Below are 24,464 nucleotides of genomic sequence, written 5' to 3'. Positions count from 1 at the left end.
CTGACAGCAGAGTTGGGGGAGACAGATAGAAAGACATTTACAGGCTGACAGAAAGAGAAAGGACGAAATGGCCGGTGAGACTGTTCAATAACTCTGAATAATTCACTTATTGGCTCAATTATAAAGTAAATCCCAAGAAAGAGTTGCGTTTCATTAAGTGCAACTGGATCAACTAAAGGTTACGTGTATATGATTAATACACTTTCAATATATATATTTATATGTATTTATATACATTATATCCAACATTTGCCTGTTTATGATGTATATTTATTGTTGTAACAATGTTTGCTTATGCTGCATCTCTTGAAGAAGACAGATTTTAATTCAAATTTCATTTTAATGAGACTTTCTTTTGCTTTAAGCTGCTCTAATCAGTATTTCTACATTAACATTGGATCAAATTATGAAAATGTCTAATGTGAAAGATTCTGCATGTAGTGACAAACCCACAGTGAATTTCCATTCAATGCTACGTTTCTGCTCATTGTCTTGGTTTTACAGCCCACAGCTTTACTGTTTCTGTTCACTCTCACTGCTCTCATCTGTGTCGTTTTCAAACTGCTCTTTTCAGCAAAACAAAGCTCCAAAGACCGAATGTTCGCTACCTGCTCGGCACCAAACGGCAGACACACAAAGTTAGCAAGTAGGTGGTAAACATAGTTGAGTGTTCAGCAGCTAAAGAGACAGACATTTCACTCAGGAGGTGGTAGAGACCAGAATCTCTGTGTGAATATTGGACATGCATTCGTCAGGTGGACACAAAAGAAACTTCAAATGAATGCCATTATGTTGCTTTGTGTCTTCTGGATGTGTAATTACTGTAGGAAACTAATATCAACTTTAAGAGGTGATCATATGTGTCGTGTTTACAGCTTTTTAAATCAGATTCATTACTGAAAATGAGAAGTAATGTGACGATTGAACAGCTTGAAAAATATACATTTTTGACTCAAACTTAACTGTAATTCTGCCCGTTTCTCTGCTTGCTGTCAAAGAAGCTCTTCTTTGCTCATTTATTGATTACTGATCATTGCACATACTTATGTGCGTGTGTCTCTTTCAACATCACAACAGATGCAGATGCAACAGAAAGCTTTAGAACACAATATAGTCCACTTAACCTCCATCTGTACAACTACATTTTAATAATTTAAATATTCCTCATTGTTCTGTGACTTCATACACTGCTAGTAGATGTGAAGGGCTGAAATGGCTCTGGATTGACATTGAGGACAAATATTTAGACATATTTAGTTGATAAGGCTCATCAGACATGTGAAAGGATCACTTTGTTTTTCAAGGTGAGATAACAAACGAGTGTCTGAATATCAAACACATCATAGGATGAATGAACATTTTTCTCTGTTTACCTCCCACACGCTCATACTAAATATGACGCCACTGTTCTCTTTGTATATAATTAGATTAAATGAAACCCATCACTCATGCATTGACATTAGGTAAAACAGGCATTACCACTTAGTGAGTGATGTTCAGACAACCAGCCAGAGTAGAGGACATCAGTCACTGCAGCGTGTGGCCGCGGTGGGGAATGACAGGTATATCTGAAAAAGTAAATTGGCTTTGCGTGTTGTTGTTGTTTACTCTCTGCTGGTCACTGTCTCTCTGCTGCTCTGATAAGTGGAGTGGAGGTGAAGTTGAAGCCGCGGCCGAGTTTGCAGGCGTGCCGTCTGGCCCAGATCTCTCTGTGTCCTCCGGTTGACAGGGACACACCTGTTTTAAATCGCAGCAGAAACTTATTATGCTCCGCCAGTCGCCAGATGCTGCTGTCTGCCCTGCAGGACCCCGCCGGTGCAGCTACTCTCCCACCTCTCCACCCCAATGACACTTCAGTGCTCAATTAAAGCAACAAGCAATATGTTTTTGGTCAGAACGGCAGAAAACAAGGTTGAGGGAATAGAGCGTCACACTTCTTAGACAGCCTCAGGTTGTGATTTGGGCTCTAACCCCTCATGTGACTCAGAACTTCTGCCTTTAAATCTTGTGAGCAGTCTTTTATTTCAAAGCACAGTGAGAGTTCTTCCCAAGATGATGTGAGCCGAAGTCATGACGTCACTATATTTTGTTCCTCTAGCTTCTGTAACTCAATACAATCTCTGCTCCACCACATCAGAAGTTCAAACCTTTTGTTTAAAACACAGTTAAACAACATTAAACAGAGAGGCAGCACAGATACTTGTCCATCTCCATATTATTCACCGTCACAATCGTCTTTTACTTTACTTCATAGTTGTAATCTCTGCTGTCTAAAAGCTTCTACAGGGTTCAGTCCTCTCGGTCCTGAACCAACTGCGACCCCTCGACTTCTTCATGGATTCGCCTCTTTGTCGAGCCGTGACATTTAACCTGCGATGGTCTAGGACTTTTGGGCAATAAACAGCAGTATTAGATTGTCTAAATGTGGGATTAACACTTCATACTGCTGAAAAGGATTCTGTTCCAAGTCTGAATTTTTTGTGTATTAGTGTTGTTACAAATGTCAATGGGATTTTGTTGGCACAAACAAGCTGTGAACACATCCAGCAGTTACGGAGAATATTAGTCCAATAGTGACTCTTCTTTTAGCTCTCCTTTGCGCTCCACTAACTCCTGAACTAAATATCTGTCTCTTTAGCTGCTAAATGCTCCACTATGTTCACCAGCTGTAGTCTCTAACTTTGTCTGCTGTTTGGTGCTGAGCAGGTAGCGTACAGTCGGTTTTGAGAGCTTTTTTCGCTGAAAACAGCTGCTTGCTGAACCAAAACAGTGAAGTTGTGGACCGGGAAACCAAAACGATGAGCTGAAAGACGCTAAGAAAGCAGTCATGTGATTCTTTGTTAATATAAAAACTTTGCTTATGGCGCTTTATATAAAGCATAAGAAATAGCTTAAAAAATGTTGAGCCAAAATGATCATCAGTTGAAATTAGCTATAGCATAATATAAAGTATGCTGAAGAGAAATGACGTTAATTAAAAAAGTAAATAACTAAAGACAATAACCCTCTTACGGAAGGCCACTGAGAAATCACAGCATTAGTCCTTATACTTTGAAATTAGTTTTGGCTTGATGGTCCCTCTCATTATAACTCTATTGTTGCTTGGTAACGAGGGAGTGATTGGGTGCATGCATGTGTATGTGTGTGTCTTTAAAGAGTTATCAGTGCCCTGCGTTATCACCTCTGACACCTTATTAAAGGCAGTGTTGTTTTAATTACACACTGATATCAGCGAGGGGAGATAATTTTGAGTGGCATTCATTATGTGTTCTATTACCATTTGAAGACAGACAAATAAGTTCCACTTTGTGATGAAAGTGGGCTGCGCAGGTTTAGATAAAACAAAAAAGGGGGAGAAAGGATGCGTAATAAACTGCAGAGGATGACCGAAAAAGAGAGAGAGGCAACAGGAGAGAAAAGGTTAGATCGTCTCAGTTTCTACCTTGAGATAACATCTTTATAACACAAACTTTACCCTCAGATTTGTAATTGTAAACAAGAACACAATGGTGAATTTACACCATTGCCTCGTTACATAGACTCATAGACTGCATATAAAGATTCACGACATGACAGCTCCCCAGAAGTGAAGCCAAAATGTCGCCCCTGGTGGCTGGCTGCAGTATAGGTCATAAGCCCCGCCCCTTCCATGTTAGTGGATGGGACATGGGCCAAACTAAAAAATCAAAGTACACGTCAAATAAATGTTTCCCAAAGGTGGTTTCTGTCTTTTTAGGTAGTTCTTATCACGCTGATGGTTGTTCAAGTGTTAAAGTTTGGTTTTAATTGACGCGATAAAAAGGAGTTGAAACGTCATGATTGACAGCCGTGTTTGACTGTGGTGTGCTCGCGATTGGGTCAGGCGGGTGTATGGGCGGGACGTTGATACCCGCGGCTCCACTCACGATCACTACTGCACAGACTCTGGCAGCAGCCATATCCCGAATATTTTGGCTTCATTTTTGTACATTGCGAAAGCAAAAGAGGCGGGATCGATTCACGACAGGAAGCTACAAGCTGGTTTACAAAAGTATTTTTCCTCATTCTGTATTCCCATTTCAGATGTTTCTCTTAATGATATCTTCAGTGTTGCACACGGTTGCAGAATTCAAAGTTGACGTAGAATCCGAAAGTGAAATTATTTATTTTTTCTCAACAAAGTCATCTTCAGCTTCCACCAGGGGCACATAGGCACAATATATCAATGTATATGTTTCTTACCAAAATGCACTTCTCACCTTTCATTTTTAGATACACAGAATTAGATCTTTTCTAATGCAGTTGTTCATCTTCTGTACTGATGATTCCCCAACTGTGAGTCACTAAACATTGTCTAGATAGAAAATGAACAGGATTTTTACCTCCAGAACCAGAGGCGCCCAAAATAGCTTCTCCCACTTTGCAACCCATTATTACATGGAGTCTGGTGTCCTCATGTCATTGTCAACACAGCTGCACCTGTCTTCAACCGGAGCAGAGGTGTAATCAACCAGAATAAGTGAAATAGGTGTGCAGGGCCTTTAAATTAAAATAGATTTAAAATTTAAAAAAGAGGATTAAACTGAAGGTTAATACCTGAACAAGGTACGTCCGCTTATTCTTATTCAGGGTCACAGAAGGGACAGGATCTATATCCCAGCATGCACTGGGTTACCCTCAGGACCTTCTTTCTGTGAGTCACCGCTGAGCCGCCATACTGCACAGAACATGAATGTACTGCACAAACATATAGCGTCAAAGAAACACCGTGCAGTAGTCCAAAAAAGAAAACAAAAACAAAGCTGGACTTTTCATGTTTGTTTGTTTTTCAGAAAAGTTTCTGGTTTCCTTTCAGTCTTGTAAACAACCAGCCGGACCAGCTAGACGGGAGGGTTTAGATGTACTGGTACAAGGATACTGTGCACTGCTGCTCTCGAATGCTCACAGAATTTCAATGTGGTGAACAGCAGTTGAGGATATACGTATGACTCTAGGAGACAGTTGTGGCTGTGCTGAGGGGAGTTGTTTATATGCAGCCCAGCCCATATAATCACTAATATGTTTCCAAAATCTCTCTGCTTTCTTCCTCCTTCACCCTCAAGAGAACCCATCCAATCCTCAGCAGTGTTGAGCTAGTTTCCACGCTGCTGGCGTTAACAGTCTCACTATTGGATCCTGCTGTTTTTCACTAAAAGCTGCAGTGAAGTCAAACTTCGCCTGTTTTTCAAACGTGCCTCAGTTGAGTTGGACTCTCACATGCAGTTGCAAAATGTCAATATGCAGATGCTGCTCCGGAAAGAGTGCCGTGTGCTTCTGTCTGATTTGTGCATCAGCGAGGCGCTCATCAAGTCATCATTTGATTGCATCGTGTATTTCGATAAAAAGATGCCATCGCCCTGAATGATGCCTTTCATTAGCTGCGCCTCAGACCTGGGTTCTTCCTCCAGACAAGCAAGATGACTGCAGTCTTTGTTTTTTTCTGTCCTCGTAGGATACCTTGAAAGCATCTTTAAATAAACACACAGATGCACTCTCACAAGTCTGTAGCAGAAGAAACCTGTAGTAGTACTGGTATTACAGTGAATCTCTGTCTAAACGAGCTGTTAGCCTCCCGCTATCCCTTTTTTTAGGTCACCATGGAAACCTCCTGTTAAGAGGCTGCACAGACCTGACCCTCAACTCTCCCCGACACTACTCGCTCGCTGTAAGCTCAGTGGGATTGCTAAAATGAACCAGTTCCCAGTAAAGATGAAAAAAGAAAAGCACCACATTCAAAAATTTTTTTTTATCCATCGTTTCTTACGGATAAGAAAATAATTGAAATCCATAATAGCCATTCTAGAGAGAAAAATGTGGGCAAATAATTTATAAGAGCTAATCGTTTGCAGATGCAAATCAATTTCATATCCATTTGTCACAGATTGGTATGTCTCTGTTTATAATTGCTCCCCTCTATCATTTACTGGTAGTGTGAAATATTGTTAAATGCTTTTCCATTTTTTCAAAAGCTTCCAATTATTTTTGAATGTTTTGCAAATGGGCCCAGATAGTTCTGCCATTTCGTTTTGCACAGTCTTTCACTCATACATCCACAGTGTTTTTTTTTAACTCTCTGTCTTGTTAGTGTGACTTTCACTTCAGGGCCGTTTCCAGCTTTAAGCCACCAGCCGTCGCAACTATTTTGACTTTCTTTGTGACTGATTTGACAGCACAGACGCAATTTTTAGCCTGGAAGCACGGCCTCTTCTATCTGTATGAAACTGGTTGTGCTTCTTTAAATTGCATGTTTTTTTCCTCTTCTACAGCATACATATCTGTCCTGTGAGAAAATCAAACCCGAAAGGGAAACATTTACATTTTATACTTTCTGGTTTCATGATCATGTCCTCCTATTTTTGCATTAATTTGTCAAAATATTGTTAGTTTTCTGTCTACGAAGATGGAGAACTTGTTTCCATTTAGCCAATCAAATCTTTGCATAAAGCAGTAATGTTACCGACAACCCATATTAACTTTCCTGCTAAAGTCTCCTTATCAATCTTACAAACATGAATACATGTCTTGTCTTGCACCTTAGCTTGTTGAATAAGTGACCAAACATTCAAACAATATAAATATGTGTGTGTGTGGGAGAACTGATTTAATTGGCGCCACTATGTAAATAGTGGTCAGTGTTTGTCAGACTGCTGTAGAAGGAAGTGTCTCATTGTCTTCCAGCTCTGGCTGTCCTTCACGTTAATAACATAATTAAACTGGTCAGATATTTGCTAAAATGTAGACGCAAGGTGATCACAAGCAGCAAATGTGAATCTACATGACGCGACACATTCCCACTTGAGGTGTAGACAGGAATTTAAAAGACAGAATAACAGAGACAGAGAGAAAATGACAGCAGCGAAGAAGTCAATGAGAAAATCATCACAACAAACATACTACACACACAGACACTTTGAAACGCATATGGCCAATAAACTTACCTGCAAATGTTACTTGGGTCCGTGTAGATGCTGGTGTGGTCCTCTCTCCACAATACCACTAACAACACACTGTCTGCCTTGAAAGCTACAGTGCAGGTTTGTTTACTTTGTCTCTCGTTCCCCTGCTGCCACCATTACCGGTGCTCAGCCTGCCAGCAGCTGTCAATCAAACACAGACACTGACGCGTCCCACCTGCCAGCTGAGAAGAAAAGGAGCATTTCTGAAATTTCCCCAAAGACCTTAAATTAACAATACATTTTTAAAAGTGTGTTGGCATTATTATTAACTGCAAAAATAGATGAATAAATGTGATTTCAGTTGGACATGTGTGTAGTATGTGTTTGTGTCATTGCCTGCTGTCCTTTTGTCTGACAGTACACAGCAGGGGGGCTGAGTCCAGCGCTCTGAGTGTTTGTCTGAGCTTGTTCAGAGTCCTCACAGTAAACACACCAACCCTCCTGCCCATCCAACCAAGCAAAGAAACACACGCAGCATGAGGCAAATAAAAAAGGATTGATTCTTTGAAACATTGCGCACTACACAAAAACGAATGGTTGAGCGACGGCTCAGTCCTCTTGAAAAGTCCTACAGTAAAACATACTTTTACAAACTTTCTTTCAATTTCTCCAAAAGAGAATTAGCGAAAAACATCATAGCTTGGCAGTGAGTATGTACATGTAGGCCACTGATGTATCTTTAAGAAGAGGAAAAATTCATCCAACGACTTTTAGAACTTATCTGCTAATATGGTTTGACCGCTGCCTGAGCTCTGCTTCTGTGAAAAGCATGATGATGTCTTTAATAAAACTCCCCTCGGCTCTGCTATTCAATTGATGGAGGACTCATAAGAGAGAGGGTATATAGTTATATGCTGTTAAATGAATACTGCTACTGCAGTAAAGTATTAAAAATAGTACATTTAAATCTGCAATAACTGATTTTTTAGGCCACTTCAGGGCAGAGGAAAGTTGTGAACACAACATTATATTATAACTCTAAAGTTTGATATGTCGAACCTGTTAGCAACCTGTTCCTTGTTTTTTAGTTCTTCACCTCATGATGGGCTCATTACTGCCCCCCCCCCCCCCCCCCACGAGTGGCAACAATGAACCCATACCACACTCCAAAACAAAGTTAGATGATACAAAGGTGAGATTTATGCTTTTTATTGGAAGTGAAAGAGCAGCACACAAACACTTCCCTGAGCTGAACCATACAGGACTGCAGACGATCACAGTCCTGAACAGGGCAGCAAGACAGACAGCTAAACAATGAGCTGAAACTTAGTATAAAACTCCGTAAAGACAAAGGAAGCTGCAGATTTGGGTGATAATTCTCTGTAGGTTCATCTCTACGAGGATCCCTTTCACAGTTCATATATTGTTATTAGAAAAATATTGATTATAGTCGCTTTAAAGCATTTTTAATTAATTTAATTATAGCCTTAGGTTGTTAAATTTGTTTGACCAACATGTTGAGACAATCTACTGTATATTATAAAGGATTCATTTAAGAAAGAGGATATTTCGTTGAGTTGACCTTTACGTGTGCACGCGTGCTGTCTGTTATCTTGCCTCCCAGCTTGAATCTTCCCTTGTTGTCGTTTTGAGATTGGGCAGGTAGTGATGGCGTGAATGCTGCGTGTTTGAGAGTCAGAGTTGCTTACATGCACCATCTGGGAAATGAATTAATCTCTTGGTATTCAGCAACAGCATGTGACAGGCTGGGAAATCTAAAGCCTCAGCGGATTTCTCTCAGCAGAGTGTGAAATTTGTCACACGGAGGAGGTTCACTCCAGGGGAAGAGCTGCAGGGCCCCTTTTTTCCCTCTTGACAGTTTTCCCGCCCTCTAAACTGCACCAAAAAGTGACAGGAGTCCTTGTAATGAATGCATTCGTTAATTGAGGTTCGTCCCACCTTCACTGGGTGGTATTTTGGGAATAGCAAAATGAAAGACAGTTGATGAAAGAGGGGTTTGTTAGCTGCACAGAAGCGGAAAGGTGCTCTTCTCCAGCAGGAGAATGTGCTCCAGCAGTGCCTCTATCTGTCTTTTGATGTTTTCTTACTAATGAGGGTGATGGCTTCCTTCTTCTCCTCTGGAAGGATACAGTCCCTGTTGATCAAACTGACCGGTAAACAAAAGCTCGGGGCTGGCTGCAATAACTCCTGCTGTCCAGTTTCCATTCCGGGGCAGATCTACTGTACGAGCTGGTCCCAACTCATCCCCCCCCGAGAAGCTCAACTGCTTTATTACAGCCACTCAGATGTTGAATCATGGAGCTATTCCTAAAATAAATCTATGAGTACTCTATTGTGCAGCTGGAGTATGTGTGTGTGTGTGTGTGTTTTACAAGGGTCCAGAGGTAATGGAGATGCATGTATGTCACGCATCATCCGTCAGCGTATCCCCATCCTGCATCCGTACAAGTATGTGTAGTGTTACCCTCTGATATATTACCATATGTCCATTCTTACTTACGGTCTTCATCTCACCATAGAACATATGGTGTTTTACTTATTTATGTGGCTTTTTCCTAGGAAGCTGTCTAACTGGTGCGCTGCATTTTCTTACCGTGAGGTGTCCATTTTGTCAAGCTTTTCACAGAACGCATTAGGAGCACAATGGCATCACTGCAACACTGTGAGGAAAGTGGTTGTGGACTCTTGTAAATCGGATTAGATTTAATTTATTTAGTCCACTTCAGATGACATAGAAAAAGTAATTAAAACTAACTTAAGCATGATACCCAATTCCATTAGGCGGGTGAAGATGGTATCGATTTAAGTCAGTGTAAATTATGAGAAAAGACAGGACGAACGTACAAAGTGAAACATGCAATTTCGAGAGCCTTCTGGGGCCATTACTGAGTTCAAGTCAGGTGGCAGGTGAAATGCACGGTGACAGCCTTTTGGCTTTCCTAAATTAATTTTCCTCCATTCTGCTGGAAGGTGATTACGGCTCATTGTTATACATTGCATATTATTAGACATGCACCGAGGAGACATCCACACAAATTTAAATATTTAAATGATCACACACGTACAGACATATACAGACTGACTGACATATACACACGCACATACTTTACCTACGATTAAACATCGACCCGTTATAAACCGTAAGTGCATCATCGCCACCTATTACAGCTAATCATGCGTAATTCGCAGCTAACCTTTTGTCTTGGTCTCTGCAGCCAGACGGACACACAATCATCTGACTCTGGAGACTAATTTAAACTCACCCGATATGACCCATCATTATTCGGCTCCTCTCAGGTACAATTCATAGAGACCCATATGGGCTGCGGTGCACAGTATAGTTAGTTTGCTTAGATGGCTGCAAAATAGCAACAGATAGATAGATGGATGCTTTACTGCATATGTGAGTCAAAGAGAATTTGACTGATGGCAACAAGTCTAATGATAAAAATAATATATACATTATATGATATAATATATTTGCCACAAAACCTGCAACAAGAGCATGGAAATTATTTTAGTCCTGGTTGATTTGGTGACACTCATGGTTACTGTGGTAACAGCAAGTGTGGTTTAATTGACCTCATGCGGCCTGCATGTTTTTTCCTTTGGTCCATGACCGGTTTTGTCCTTGACCTTCCAGTTACTGTTGCTGGCTGTACCCAGGTCAAAAGTCTTGGTTCTGGTCGGTTAACACAGCCCGCTATTCATTTCTCACATTTTGATCCACATTTTTGAGGTCACATGACCTGACACCACCACAGATTTTGGTGCAACTAGCTCAACTAGCTTACAGTACTTTGTGTTGCAATAAATATTTCTATGGTGAAGAATTGTAAGAGCACTGATGCAAATTTATCAGTATGATGAGATTATTACCAGCTGATTTTTACTTTGTTGGTCTGGAATAGGGATAGACTTTGGGGTTGAGTGCAGTCAGCTGGGCAGCAGGGGTCTAGGTTTGAGTTAGAACCCCTGGTATCGTTTGGGCGAGGTTCCTGCCCGCGAGGTCTTTAACTCCCACCTCCAGGAGAAAAAAAAATGAAACATACTCCTGAACCCAATCAACACGTCCTCTGTGGAGGAGGAAGAGTTTGAAGACTCGGGGGAAGCCTCACCCACATCCCTGGAAGAAGGTGTGGATGAGATTCAGCCTGAGATGCTGAAGGCTCTGGACATTGTTGGGCTGTCTTGGCTGACTCATCAGTGTCACAGGGAGGTAAGGTGGTTTACATTTTCAAAAAGGGGGACCAGAGGGTGTGCTCCAATTATCGGGGTATCACACTGCTCAGCCTCTCCAGGAAAACTTCAGATCCAGGAGGAGCATAGGAGCGGACTATGTTACAACACCAAAAGAAAGGAGTTTCTCCGTAGGGTGGCTGGGCTCACCCTTAGAGATAAAGTAAGGAGCTCAAACATCTGGAGGGAGCTCGGAGTACAGCTGCTGCTCCTTCTTGTTGAAAGGCGCCAGTTGAGGTGGTTCAGGCATCTGATCAAGATCAGGACCTGATGGCCCTGCAGAGGGTGCACAGCGCAGCATTAGCCAAACTGGAGGATATTTACCACAAACATAACAGGACGAAAGCAAGAAAACATTGTTAGGGACACCAGCCACGCCTTCAATGGCCTCCTCTCTCTGCTGTCGTCAAGGAAGCACCACTGCAGTCTGAAAACAAGCTCAGAGAAGCTGAAGAGAGGTTTCTGTCCTCAGGCTGTGAGACTCTTACATGGACCTTCCTTAGAGACTTTATGCTCAGCCACAATATTAGGTCTGGTTTATTAGAATTTCTTCTTTTGGCCCCTGAGCCAGGAGTCATCCTGTATATCCTCCATTTCATGTCCATTATCATGTCATTCGTGTTCAGTGTATGTTCCTGTCCAGTCTCAAATTCATGTTATCATGTCTCATATTCATTCTGCATTTGATGCTGCTGTCACTTCATTCTTGACTCTATTTTTAAACCTCTATTATAATGTATTGCTTTTTTTTTTGCATGTACTCGTACTACATTTTGTACATAATCTTTCTTGCACAACCTACTTATTGTACTTGTACATTGACGTATGTGACAGATAGATAGATAGATATAAAAACACTTGACACATGAGGATTTAATCCTCGTTAACCCTGCTGTCTGCCACTTAACATGCCCTCAACTGTAGTAAGGCCTCTGCCCCTTTGACTGGGCCCGGGGCTGTTTATCCCTCGATGTTTACTCAGCTGTGCGTGACAAGAGGGCGGTGCACGCTGGAGTTATAGCGCAGCTTGCTGCTGCTGCCACGACGGCCTCTGTGCCTGCCTGCCATTTCTCTCGCAGCAGATAGCGAGCGTGGGTTCTGCACATGGCTGGCACAAGCAGGCAAGCAGGAGATTTGTAGGCGACGTGATTATTGAGACATGCAGCGAAAAGGCAGGCAGGGGATGTTTTAGCATCCCATACGGATCTGCTGCATAACAAGGTTTGGCACAAGGGAATGCAGAGAGAAGAAGGGGAGGGGTGACAAAGCTGAGATTTATGTTGCATGTCACAATTTGCAAGCAGTGCAAGTACTTTTAAGCTGCCATATACGTATTTAATTTAATATAATTATATCATAAAAATGTACTGTAAACTGCATCACATCCCTGGCTGATAGTGGATGCCTTAGTCCTCCAAGCAGCCATTTACCATCTCACTCCACTCTACTTCTGCTCACTTGGGGGAGAATAAGAGGGCGTCTGCTAACTGCAAGAGCCTCTATAGAAAATTGAACAGTTCTGAATGAATGTGAACTGACAATTCTAAGACATTTATGTCTCCAATCCAAATTCACAAGACCATTTCCATTATTCACCAAGAATCTTCCGCACTGCAGGAATTTGAAAGTATCATTTTTCAGTAGTTATTTAACGTAGCCTTTCAACAGAAATCTCCCTCTCTCTTCATTTCAGTGAATAGCAGACATAGGTGGGAAGAATTACAGGGAACCTTCCCTCAGGGCGTTATTTCCTCTCAGCGTGTGGTGCCAATGCAAGTCCGTCCACCATAGAGACAAGGGATTGCATTAAACCAACAATTAGTTGTTCTCAGAGACAGACAGTGGCCTGCAGGCTCTGCTGCCGCTACTCAATCAGCTATTATGTTGTTTTGTTGTGAATCTCCTCTGTTTTCCTCAGAAAGAGTCTCTCTCTTTAATTCTCGGCTGGTTTGGATCCCAGTGTGCCACATCCATCCAAATGATATGAAGAGTTGGTGCCACTTTCTAATATTATTGGATTATTTTCAAGGTTGATTCTTCTGTTATTTTCTTGATTTGTTGATTAATTATTTGGTCCATAAAATGCCATCACAGTTTCTCAGAGCCGAAGGTGACGCCTTCAAATGTCTTGTTTTGTCCTAAAACCTGAAGATTTTGAATTTACTATCATAGAAGACTAAGAAAACCAGAAAATATTCACATTTGAAAGGCTGGAACTAGACGATTTTTTGCATTTTTGCTTAAGAAATAACTTGAACAATTATTTGATTATCCAAACAGTTGCTGATTAAGTGTCAGATGATTAACTTACTGATTTATCAACTAATCGTTTCAGCTCTATATGGGTTATAAGTAACTAATGACTTTGTCAATAATTATTAAATAATTAAAAAGGTATTCTCCACAATATCAGAAGTTCTAAACATCCAATGTACATTTACTGCAGTTACGGCATCCCTTCTACAGAGCAAACTTCAAACTGTTCTTATAACTTTGTATTATTTGTGACTTTATTTGTGTTAAAGCACAAGACACCGACTCACCTCACTGTGGTGGAAATTAACTAGGTATATTTACTCACATATTGCACTTAACTACAATTATCAGGTACATGTGTCTTCATTTTCCGATTCTTTATACTTCTACACCACCACAGTTCATACTTTTTACTCTGCACTGCACTTATTTGACAGTTAAAGTTACTAGTTAATTTTCAGATTAAGATTTTACATTAAAAAAAAAACTTGGCTTGGCTTGTGATCCCACAATAAATCAGTGTCTAGTTGTGGCCCCATGTCATGTTTCAGATGTACGAGTTGGAGACATTTCTCCTTTATACTTGAGGCACAAAGAGGTCAATTTATCCAATATTTCACAAATAAGCAAACATCATCACCCACACTCATCTCAAAAGCCCTCAGACTTATCAAGAGACCCTTTGGAGGTGCCTGACCTCTAACAGTATAAAGTAGTAAACAGTAAAATGCTGCTTACACATTGATGCAATGATGTATTAAAAATATAAAAATGTAATATACTCCTGTAGTAATATATCAGTCACAGGGGCCATTTTTCCAGAAAGAATACTTTTACTTTCGATACTTAAAATTACATTTTGCTGTTAATACTTGTGTACTTTTACTTCAGCAGGATTTTGAATGCATGGATTCTACTTGTTTTTTTAATTTTGAATTATTGTATAGGTACTTTTACTAAAGTTAAGTATCCAAAAGTATCCATCCATACTATTATATGTATGGATCTACATATAATAGATCTAACCTCCTCTCACGTACTGCAGGTTGTGGTCTTGTATTATAATGTCTGCCTGATTTAACCCGTATCTCAAATTCACTCTCGTGATAGCATTAAGGTCAGCACATGATTTCGTGATTTTGGAATGGAGGCAGCACTCTGAGGCATATATAACTTAAGTGAAAGCACACTTCCATTTTTCTTCATATGATATGCTCCCCGCTCTCCTCCAGTCTCCTGAGGTGCCCCTTACCCAGCACTATGATGCTATCGTCTCTGAAGGTGATAGGTACTGAGAGCCCGGACGGTGTCTGGGAATAGGATGAGAGAGGAGGAGGACTGTCTCTACTGGCCTGTGAAATATTCATCAAATGAAGCAGGGGCGGGTGGGGAAGTGCGGCAGGAGATGGAGAGGAGTCCACAGGGGAAAGAACATCATAGTTCAGGAGACACAAGGGAACAAGGGAGGAGAGCTGCAGACCAGGGAGGAAGGAAATGTAGGAGGGGAAGAAATATTTTCATTGTGTGGGAGCTGGTGGTTAAAATCCTGAATATGATAGATAAAAATTCCCCTCCCGACAGTGGAGGAGGTTTTATGACATTTCATCTATAAAGCAGCAGGTGAAGTGGGATACAGACTGATAATGGTTTCTTAGAAATATTAAATTCTGACTTTTAAGCTGATTTCAGATATACATTTTCCTCAAGCACTGGAAAGGTTTGGCTGAAGGCTCCTGTCCCCTGCTTTTCTCCTCTATTGTCAATAACGTCGGGAGGACTGGCCGTCTGAACCGATTAGGTGATTACACGGCCCTGCCCTACAGCCTGCACTGCCCCAAGGTGTCATCCAACAGTCAATGTGCAGGACATGACCGTCTTGATTTGCATGATCAATTCTCACTCATTATTCTGACTTTGACCTTCAGGAAAAATACAATGGTTCAGCCTCTTTACACGTCTGCGGAATACTGGTCAAATATTATTGTCTCAAATGCCAGCAAAAGACCAGAATTTATCCTAATAACAAGTATTACCTGTGTAGACAGATACTGATATAGCTAACTCCTGATTCATGGTCACCAGAGGATGAATCCTAATGATCCTCCGCCAGCACCATCATGAGGTTGACATTTTGTTGACATTCAGGAAAAAGGGCAGATGAAAAGTAAGGGGATCAGTTTTAGAGATCAGAGGTTTTTACAATTTATTCTCTGGGGACCATGAATGTCTGAACCAAACTGCACAGCTCCATTCAATAGTTGTTGAGGTATTTTAATGAAAACCAAAAATGTCAACTTCATGGCGGCGCAACAGAAAAAGTCAGGATCAACTAAGTTATTAGAATTAAATTCAATGTACCAATCCATCAAGTAGATATTTCACTGGACAAGTTAAAAAATTTGAGCTGCTGGTGGCGCTGGAGGAAAAGTTGGAACCACCAAAGTCATTAGGCTTCATCCTCTGGCCACAATGAATGTTTCATGGCAATTCATCTAATAGTTGTTGAAATGTTTCAGTCTAGGTGGACTGACCGTCCCACAGTCCGACAGCCGTCCCTAGAGCTACACCGCTAATGTGGCTAAAAATACAACTAAAATATAAAAATAAATGTAAAGCTTGTAGGTACTTTTCTGACCGTTTTGAAACTACAGGCACTAAGATGGCTGAAGTACATGCAGCAGGTATCTCAATACTGTTCTGTCAGTGCAGGACGGTCTTCTCTCTCTAATTAAGAAAAAGTGTTTCTGTATGAAGCCTTTTAGTTACCCATTTTCCCTAAGGAGCCCTGCGGCTCGCTTCTACCTATTCTTGTTTGCCTCTCATCTTGACTTTCTTATTTTGACAACCGGTGACTCAGGGTTTGATTCCATGTTCAGGGCATCATTATTACACACAAACACACACACTCAAACTCCACTGTGCCTCTGGCTTTCAATCCCCCACCCAGTTTATTTTCTCTTTGGAGTGGCTTTCTGTTCTACCCAAGACTGTTTATTAGCGTGGTGAGTCAGCTGTTCATTCAGAACCAAACAGGGGAGGGAGACGCTTTGATGCTTTTATTCCTGAATTATTTTAATCTTTGTGCTGTAAACATTAGTGATCAGACTCCAAGGTCACCCTTCACAAAGAGTGTAAACTGTAATCAGAGTGCACCAGTCTATGCTGGCTTTGTTGGAGTGTAGATCTGATTTCCTTTGGTTTTAACACACACAGTGAGCTGAATCTGAATAATCATGCAGGGGTGGGAGGGGGGAGTAGCCATGCTAGCGGTATGGCTCTATTGACGGCAATGTCGGTCTGTCTGTTGGTCAGTCCACACCTCTGGTCCAGACTGAAACATCTCAAAAATTATTGGATGAATTATTATTTGGTGATTTCCTGACTTTTCCTGTAGCACCATCATGAGGCTGATATTTTTGTCAGCAGAAATCCATGATATTGCTCTCCTTGCTAACAACTAGAAAGTGGTAAAGTGTGGTTTTTATATGATGGGTGGGGTGAGCTAGTCATCCTAAATCACATTTGATCTTACAAATGTATGTAACCGCCCCCCGAGTTCAAGAGGAGTCATCAAAGATTAAAAGGAAGAGAAAAGAGAGGGATTTTCTCTTAAATATATATTTTTCAACACAGGGACAGAGGATTACAACTTGGGAAATGTATTTTTAATTTCCCTGTGTCTTAAACTTTCCAAAGCCATCATCAGGTCAAACTTTTAATTTGTCCAATACTTTAGTTTATAACCAAATACTCATTACGAAAACTACAATGGTGCACATGGTAAACATTACCTGTTAAACATCTGCATTCTGTGAACATGTTAGCATGCTGTCATTAGCATTTAGTTAAAGCGCCACTGTGTCTAAGTACAGCCTTACAGAGCCGCTAGCGTGCCTGTAGACTCCCAGTCTTATTAATATTAATCCCTTTATTTATTTTCATGAAGTTTATTCATGTATGAAGGTACCCAGTATAGCTTTTCCAGGTCAACTGAAATCCCTGCCATATTACAGTCCAGCTGCACAATAGGATGCAACACATGTGGACATCTTTTAGTGCTGGTCACCGCGGGCACCTTGTCTGCTCTGTTGCATTTAAGTAGCATTTTCCCAGTGATAGCTGTTTAGGCGTACAGCATAATAACAGTGAAAGTGTTGGCACTTAACCGAGACGTCTTTGAAAACATTCCCATAAAACAACAGAGCACTAATGGATTGAACTTACCCTGCTGAGACGTCTTTTAGCAGCTCACAGACTGCAAGACTGAAGAAATGGATGGGAAAGCGCATGGATTTGTGGTTTCGAGACTCTTTCAAAATCTGATGCAGCTCTAAAAACAGATACGCATAATTATGTGCATAATGATTAATTACAGCAGAGCTCTGTTGAGTGCTTTTCAATACATGGGAAATTGTGTGTGAGTGACAGCTTCATTGATCACAGAGTTCTGAAGATTATATCCTGTGTGGACTGCAGTCAGTCAGTAAGTAATGTATTAAATTCTGTGGGGAAAAAGGATTGATGTGTTTTTTCAAGCACCTTAAAAGTAGCAAAGAGTGTTAAAAGCATCACAATTAAACTGAACTTTCACTTTCAGAAGCCAGAATTTCTCTCTGTCGTGACATTTATCTCCCCTCATGTTCCATATGATTTCTGCTTCACAAACCTTTTTTCATACGTGCACAATCATTTATTCATTCATCATAACAAGCAGCCACAGTATGCATGCTGTGCAGACTTTGTGCATTATACATGTTTGATGTTTTTATTCTTACCACCTCTGTCACGACATCAACTATTCAACAAGAGGCAGAGAACAAGTGTTGCCTGACATCACCTCACTTCTGCGTATCGATCAAGATGCTGGTTAACATCATGTACGCGTCATGCACGTGGATTTGCCGTTTATGTAATGATTGAGTTATTCATGAAGTACAGTAAGTGCAGCCGCTTTGTGATCTGACACGTTTATGCTTTCATTTGTGGAGAGAGGGCAGAGCCTCCCTGACAGCTGGGTTAGTTCTTACAGATATTCGACGAGCCAGCGGGGTTCATAGAGTCTGCGATCAATAAGTGTGAATGAATGTTCGGTGGGGGCCTCCTGCAGCGGGTTGATGAAAGTAGAAAATAAAGGCTGGGTAGTTTAACCAAGGCTGTGTGTACTGGATGATTTTTTGCTAAGCTCTAGGGATGGCAATGACGACCTATATATCTCCACAACTATAGAATGGATTGCCATGACATATTTTGTGGTCCCCAGAGGATGAATCCTAATGGCTTTGGTGGTCCTCTGACTTTTCATTTGACACCAGCATCAGTTGTCAAAACAGCCACACTCGAAGGTGGAGTGAAAAGCTGGCCGTGGAGATGCAATATTGTTTAAAATGTGGGTTGCCAGCTCACATTTTCAGCATTTCACTCGGTTGTTCGCATGAAAAATTACAGAAGTAGTTGTGAAATAAAAAAAGAGAGCTTGAGAGAGAAGTTCACCTCTTCACAGCAGGCCATTCACGAAGTGAAGTGGGTGTGAATGTTGGTTTCAGAAGGTTACAGAAATGGTTGAACACAGCGGAGGGGAACATATTCATCCATCTGATGAAGCCTCGCAGAGCTGCTGTAGACTGTTGTGAGAAAAACATTTCATGTCAAAGAAACATTCCCTTCAGGTTTGTCAGTATGAGTCTATAAATGTGTGCACACGTGTTGTTTGTGGCTTGTCGTGCCTTTCATTTGCCTTTCTTGGTAGCGCTGAATGTCCCCCTTCCCCTTCTCAGATTGATGTCTGCTTCTGCAACCAGCAGTCTCTTGCTGACTTGATAGATGGCTGAAATGTTTAAACTGCCCTTGGCAGGACCCAAACTCTTTCTCAACAATTACTTGGTTGGTTTGTTCTTTCTAATCATAGATATGTCATTCTGTGCCATAACGCTGAACAATAGCCTGCTGCAAGCGTTAGCAGCTAAACTCCCTCTCTCTCTGTCCCTCTGTCTCTTTCACTTTGCATCCCTGCTCTCCCTGCCTGGGTTATGTGACTCATGCAACACTAAACGCTCAAACGCCAAAGAAACCTCCATATTGATACGTTTCCGTCTATTTACTATTGTGCCATATGGGCCTTTGCTGATATCTCACACAGTTTCAATCTAACATCTGTGTCTTCGCTTTACTTAAAAATTAAGGCTACGTTCTTCCTCGCTGGGATGCTTGGTCTCCATGGTAACGTCGGGTGCATTATAAGTGCCATAAAGAGCATGAAACTGGTTAAATCACCATCCTGCCAGTCTCCATCACCTCACTGGGTTGATTGTGTAACCCACAAACCCACGGGAAGACCTCTTTTCCCTCCTTTTTCTCTTCCGCTCTCTTTGTCTCGCCTCTTTTATCTGTCTGTCACACATTGTCCTTCTCTCTCCTGCTATCTCTGTCGTATGCACACATGTTCACACGCAGACACACACACTCGTATCAGAAATTGAGTCAAACTCTGACCCCCAGTGGAAAAGCATTGTTAAGAAACCAGTTTTGCAGAGCTATGTGAAAAAAGAAGTCTCTCTCATGTGTCTCCCAGGTGTTCACTCGCTACGGGAAGTGTTACACCTTCAACGCCGGAGATGATGGACGCCCTCCCCTCATCACCACCAAGGGAGGTATGGGTAATGGACTTGAGGTCATGCTGGACATTCAGCAGGATGAATACCTGCCTATCTGGGGAGAAACAGGTGAGGAGGGACGTCATTGGTTCATTCAGTGGCTGGCGGATGTGTCACACTCTAACAGTGTGTGTGGTGTTAATACCTCAGAGTGTGAAACTCAGAGACAAAACCTCTTCTACGTGTCTGGTTGCATTAGTGAAACACATTTTCACGGTGCGTTGCTTGTGTTCCCACGTTCTTTGACTTCCTGCAGATGAGACGTCATTTGAAGCCGGCGTCAAAGTTCAGATCCACAGTCAGGACGAGCCGTCATTCATTGACCAGCTCGGGTTCGGAGTGGCGCCCGGGTTTCAGACGTTTGTTTCCTGCCAGGAACAGAGGGTACAAACTGCAGCACTTTCATCTTATTTATACATGTGGAATCTGTTCAAGCCCCTGAAGTCTTGGTTTTTCTCTAAACCTTTAAATGTCTAAATAAGAAAAGTTTGTTTAGAAAGAAACAAACTACGAAATCTGACTGGTGCAAGGACGTGCATGACATCACCATTTCCCAACTGAGCCCCAACCACTTCAAACCACTTACCGTTATTGATTTGACGCTTTTGTCCAAAGTGATGTACAAATGAGGTACAAGCCAATCCAGTAGATCAAGGAGAGGACTTTAAGAAGTGCATCAACACTCAGATCCACATCCAAAGGCTTGCAGGTGCATGAAGTAACATATAAGTGCATAGCAAATGATAATTGTTTTTTTGAGAGATAGAGAGAAAGAGCATATTAGGCGAGTAAGTAATCTCAGAGTTTGGACGAGAGTTTGGATTGAGATTTCCTGCCCTGCAGTGTCAGTAGGACTAGTCATCGTTCATTTGCAGATAATAGTGAAAAAACAAAAAAACAAAAACAGAAATGCAGAATTCTCTCAAGTGTTCTTACTTTGGCAGAAAACATTGAGCTCTTGTAGCATCATATATCACAGTAAGACGCTGATTTCAGGGTCTTTAAGGGATAATTTATTGGTTTATTACAACTCCACAGCCATCGTTTCTGTTGGTTTGATGATGCATCACAAAAATGCTAGCTAATGTTTATGTAATTAGTAAAAAGTTAAAACTGGGCAAACTTCCACATAAGTTTGCCCAGCCTGCTGTATGATCGTCTGACTGCTCGTGTGTCTTGCCTTGTAAAACAAAATCTGATGATTCATTTCATTATTTATTCTCCTATAACAACATCCTGCTTTTGATTCATGTGGACATACATAACATACTTACTAAAAAGTATCAGTAATACCATTTATAAGTGTGGATAATATGAGATGTGATGTGTGACGTGTGGTTGTTGCAGCTGATATATCTCCCCCCACCCTGGGGAGACTGTAAGGTGACGGCCATGGACTCAGACTTCTTTGACAGCTACAGCATCACAGCCTGTCGCATTGACTGTGAAACACGCTACCTGGTGGACAACTGCAACTGTCGCATGGTGCACATGCCTGGTAGGAGAGCCGCTCTTACCGTATGTTGTGTCAGAGTTACATCAATGATTTCAGCAGTGAGAAATGACTGTAGGCACTTCAGAGAAGGAAATCGAATTAATGTGAATGTGTGTTGCTTTGGTTCCAGGCGATGCTCCCTACTGCACCCCCGAGCTGTACAAAGAATGTGCTGACCCAGCTCTTGGTAAGAAGAAAAAGGCTTCGTCCACGTCTGGTCTGAATCTTTAAGGAACAGATACCAAAAGAAAAAAAGCACACACACACACACACACACACACACACACACACACACACACACACACACACACACACACACACACTCACACACACACATCATCCCAAGACATCTTTAAGCCACAGCCGCACTGATCTGTTCAAAAGGTCAAGCTGAGCTCTGGGTTTCTTCTCTCCAGATTTCCTGGTGGAGAGAGACAACGATTTCTGTGTGTGCGAGACGCCGTGCAACATGACCAGATACAGCAAAGAGCTGTCCTTCGTCAAGATCCCCAGCAAGGCCTCGGCTAAATATCTCGCAAAGAAATACAACAAATCTGAGCAGTATATTAAGCAAGTATCAACCGTACTCAATGCACTTGATTGTTTCTTTTGGATATGTATGTATGCTTTATTTATTGCAAGAGTGCACGTTGTTGTTTTCCAACTGCTTACATTTCTTTATGTCTGCAATCTGAGCAAATTTAAGATGAGGTATTTAGCATTTATAAACGGCATATAAACATTTAATGGATGGTTTACAACTCACTGTAATGTAGATTGATAAAAACTGTGTTTTATTATATTGTCATTAATTATCTGTCTATATGAGGAGTTACTGTTGTTGACACATTAATAAGTGTGTACATTAATACACACTTATGTCTGCTTACAACTAAATTTTAGTGTATTATAAACTATTTATTAATTGTTTATGTACTGCTTATTAATGCTAAATAGGGTGAAGTGTTACCTAAAGAGGAATATTAATGTTTTGATTGACTTGCTTTTCTCTCCTCAGGGAGAATCTCCTGGTGTTAGACATCTTTTTTGAAGCTCTCAACTATGAAACTATTGAACAGAAGAAGGCTTATGAAGTGGCTGGACTTTTAGGTACAGACTTATTGATTTCCATTATAAATCTTATATCTTATATGTGTCTTTCTAGTCTTTTAGGTAGATTATGTTTTTCATAAACTTGTATTGTCTTAATGCAGGTGACATTGGTGGTCAGATGGGACTTTTTATTGGGGCAAGCATACTCACCATTCTGGAGCTTTTTGATTACCTTTATGAGGTGAGACTCATTAGACAGAATCACTGTCAATAATCAGTAATCCTGCTGCATGTGAGTATTTATATACAGAGCTGTAGCTACTATCGAGGACACTGAGGTCGTGTACTCTGGATTTTTGTCCGGGAATGTGGGTGTTTTAGCAACCTCAGGGAATCTACATAATGTGCACATGCTGGTATTTTATAGGCAGATTCCACTCGTTTTGACTCAGTATGTTTAAATTTGACTAGATGTAGGCCAACAAAAAATTTACAAAGAAAGGAAGTTGTTCCTTTTCTGTATTTATATATACGCCTATATTTCACCTACTTTTATGTTTAATTCATAATGATGTTTAGTTTCAGCTTTGTTGTCCTTGTTTTTAGCTGTATATCTATTTCTATCGTCCTGTAAATTGTACATTGTAGTTCAAGTACATTGAAAGCAACTTAAAACCGCAGTCAAATTCTTTGTATGTGGACACATACGTGGCCAATAAAGCTGATTCTGATTCTGATTCTTCAAAGAAGAATGTATTTTCCTTTGACACAGCATTTAGACTTTGTGTTGGGAAATAAAACCTATAATTGAACGTTCAAAGAAAAAAGAAAAATCCACATAATTAGAAACATTTCAAATTGTGTTGTGGAGACTTTACATTAGTATTTCTGAAACAAATGTCTCTCTTTTCCCATAATCCTTGTTGAGCCCAAGATGGCAGGTTGTCATGGTGACCTGCTCTGTTTTTCATCCTCTCAGGTGATAAAGTACAAGCTGTGTCGCTGCTCTGATAAGAAGCACAAGCACCACAACAACAACGACCAGGGAACGGTCCTGACCTTAGACGATGTCAAGTGCCACGTCAGTAACTTTCATTAGGCATCTGCAGCCGCGAGGAAGGAGCCGCCGCACTCTCTTGTCTCTGAGCGGTTTTCATGGACTTTCATAGTTTGTTGCAGTTTTTGCCAGACTGCAGGAGCAACGGGGGAAAAAGTGTGTGAACTGTGCCTGGTTAAAAGTTTGCGAGCGACGAGGTGAATGCAGCTTTGTGGCTGAAGTCGGGAGAAGCCACGCAGACGGCAGGACGGCAGAAACCAGTGATCAACATGTCGTGATGAATTCAAAAATTGTCAGAATAAGTGCATGGTCATCTGTAAACAGCTTTTCAAGACGTAGTAACAGATACAGTAAGATACAGGGGCATGAACTAAGCTCAAGTTCAGGAAATCAGCTGTGTGGTGTCTGTCATCTGTCAACTTGAAGGATATTTTTTTTTTGAAGGAAATGTTATTTATTATTTTAGGTAATTTAGTTGTAGTTTTTTTAGGCATTTGCATGTCAGTACTGCACATTCTTTTCATTTCACTCTTTTGTTATTGACTTTTCCCTCTTTTTTTTACACCAACTTTCCATTTATATATTAATGTCATCCAGCCTCATCTTAATGGCAGTCTTCCCTTGTTATAAACCTGAGCATTTTGCCAATACATACTGTACTACCTCATCTTGCAAGGGTGACGGCGCCCTAAGAAATTTACGAGCCAAGCAAATTAATAACAAAAAAGGTCGTTGACGTTTATGGAAAAGAGGTTGGAAAAAAATCTGGCATTAAAGTG

The 24,464-nt window shown here is 41.1% G+C and overlaps 1 protein-coding gene across 1 annotated transcript in view; it reads left to right on the top strand.

The window, feature by feature from the left end:
• The window catches only part of LOC139288777 (acid-sensing ion channel 1-like), a 40,435-nt gene extending 16,708 nt beyond the window's left edge, over positions 1-23,727 (top strand). Inside the window, exons 3-10 of the mRNA XM_070910183.1 lie at positions 19,999-20,149; positions 20,337-20,464; positions 21,428-21,578; positions 21,706-21,762; positions 21,992-22,149; positions 22,598-22,685; positions 22,790-22,869; positions 23,608-23,727. Of these exons, the coding sequence (XP_070766284.1) occupies positions 19,999-20,149; positions 20,337-20,464; positions 21,428-21,578; positions 21,706-21,762; positions 21,992-22,149; positions 22,598-22,685; positions 22,790-22,869; positions 23,608-23,727 (933 nt within the window). The remainder of the gene's footprint in view (positions 1-19,998; positions 20,150-20,336; positions 20,465-21,427; positions 21,579-21,705; positions 21,763-21,991; positions 22,150-22,597; positions 22,686-22,789; positions 22,870-23,607) is intronic.
• Positions 23,728-24,464: the final 737 nt, after the last annotated feature.

The sequence above is a fragment of the Enoplosus armatus genome, chromosome 8 (genome assembly GCF_043641665.1).
Source record: "Enoplosus armatus isolate fEnoArm2 chromosome 8, fEnoArm2.hap1, whole genome shotgun sequence".
Lineage (NCBI taxonomy): Eukaryota > Metazoa > Chordata > Actinopteri > Centrarchiformes > Enoplosidae > Enoplosus > Enoplosus armatus.
Note: the sequence above shows the minus strand (reverse complement) of the source record. Positions and strands in the feature narration are given on the sequence as shown.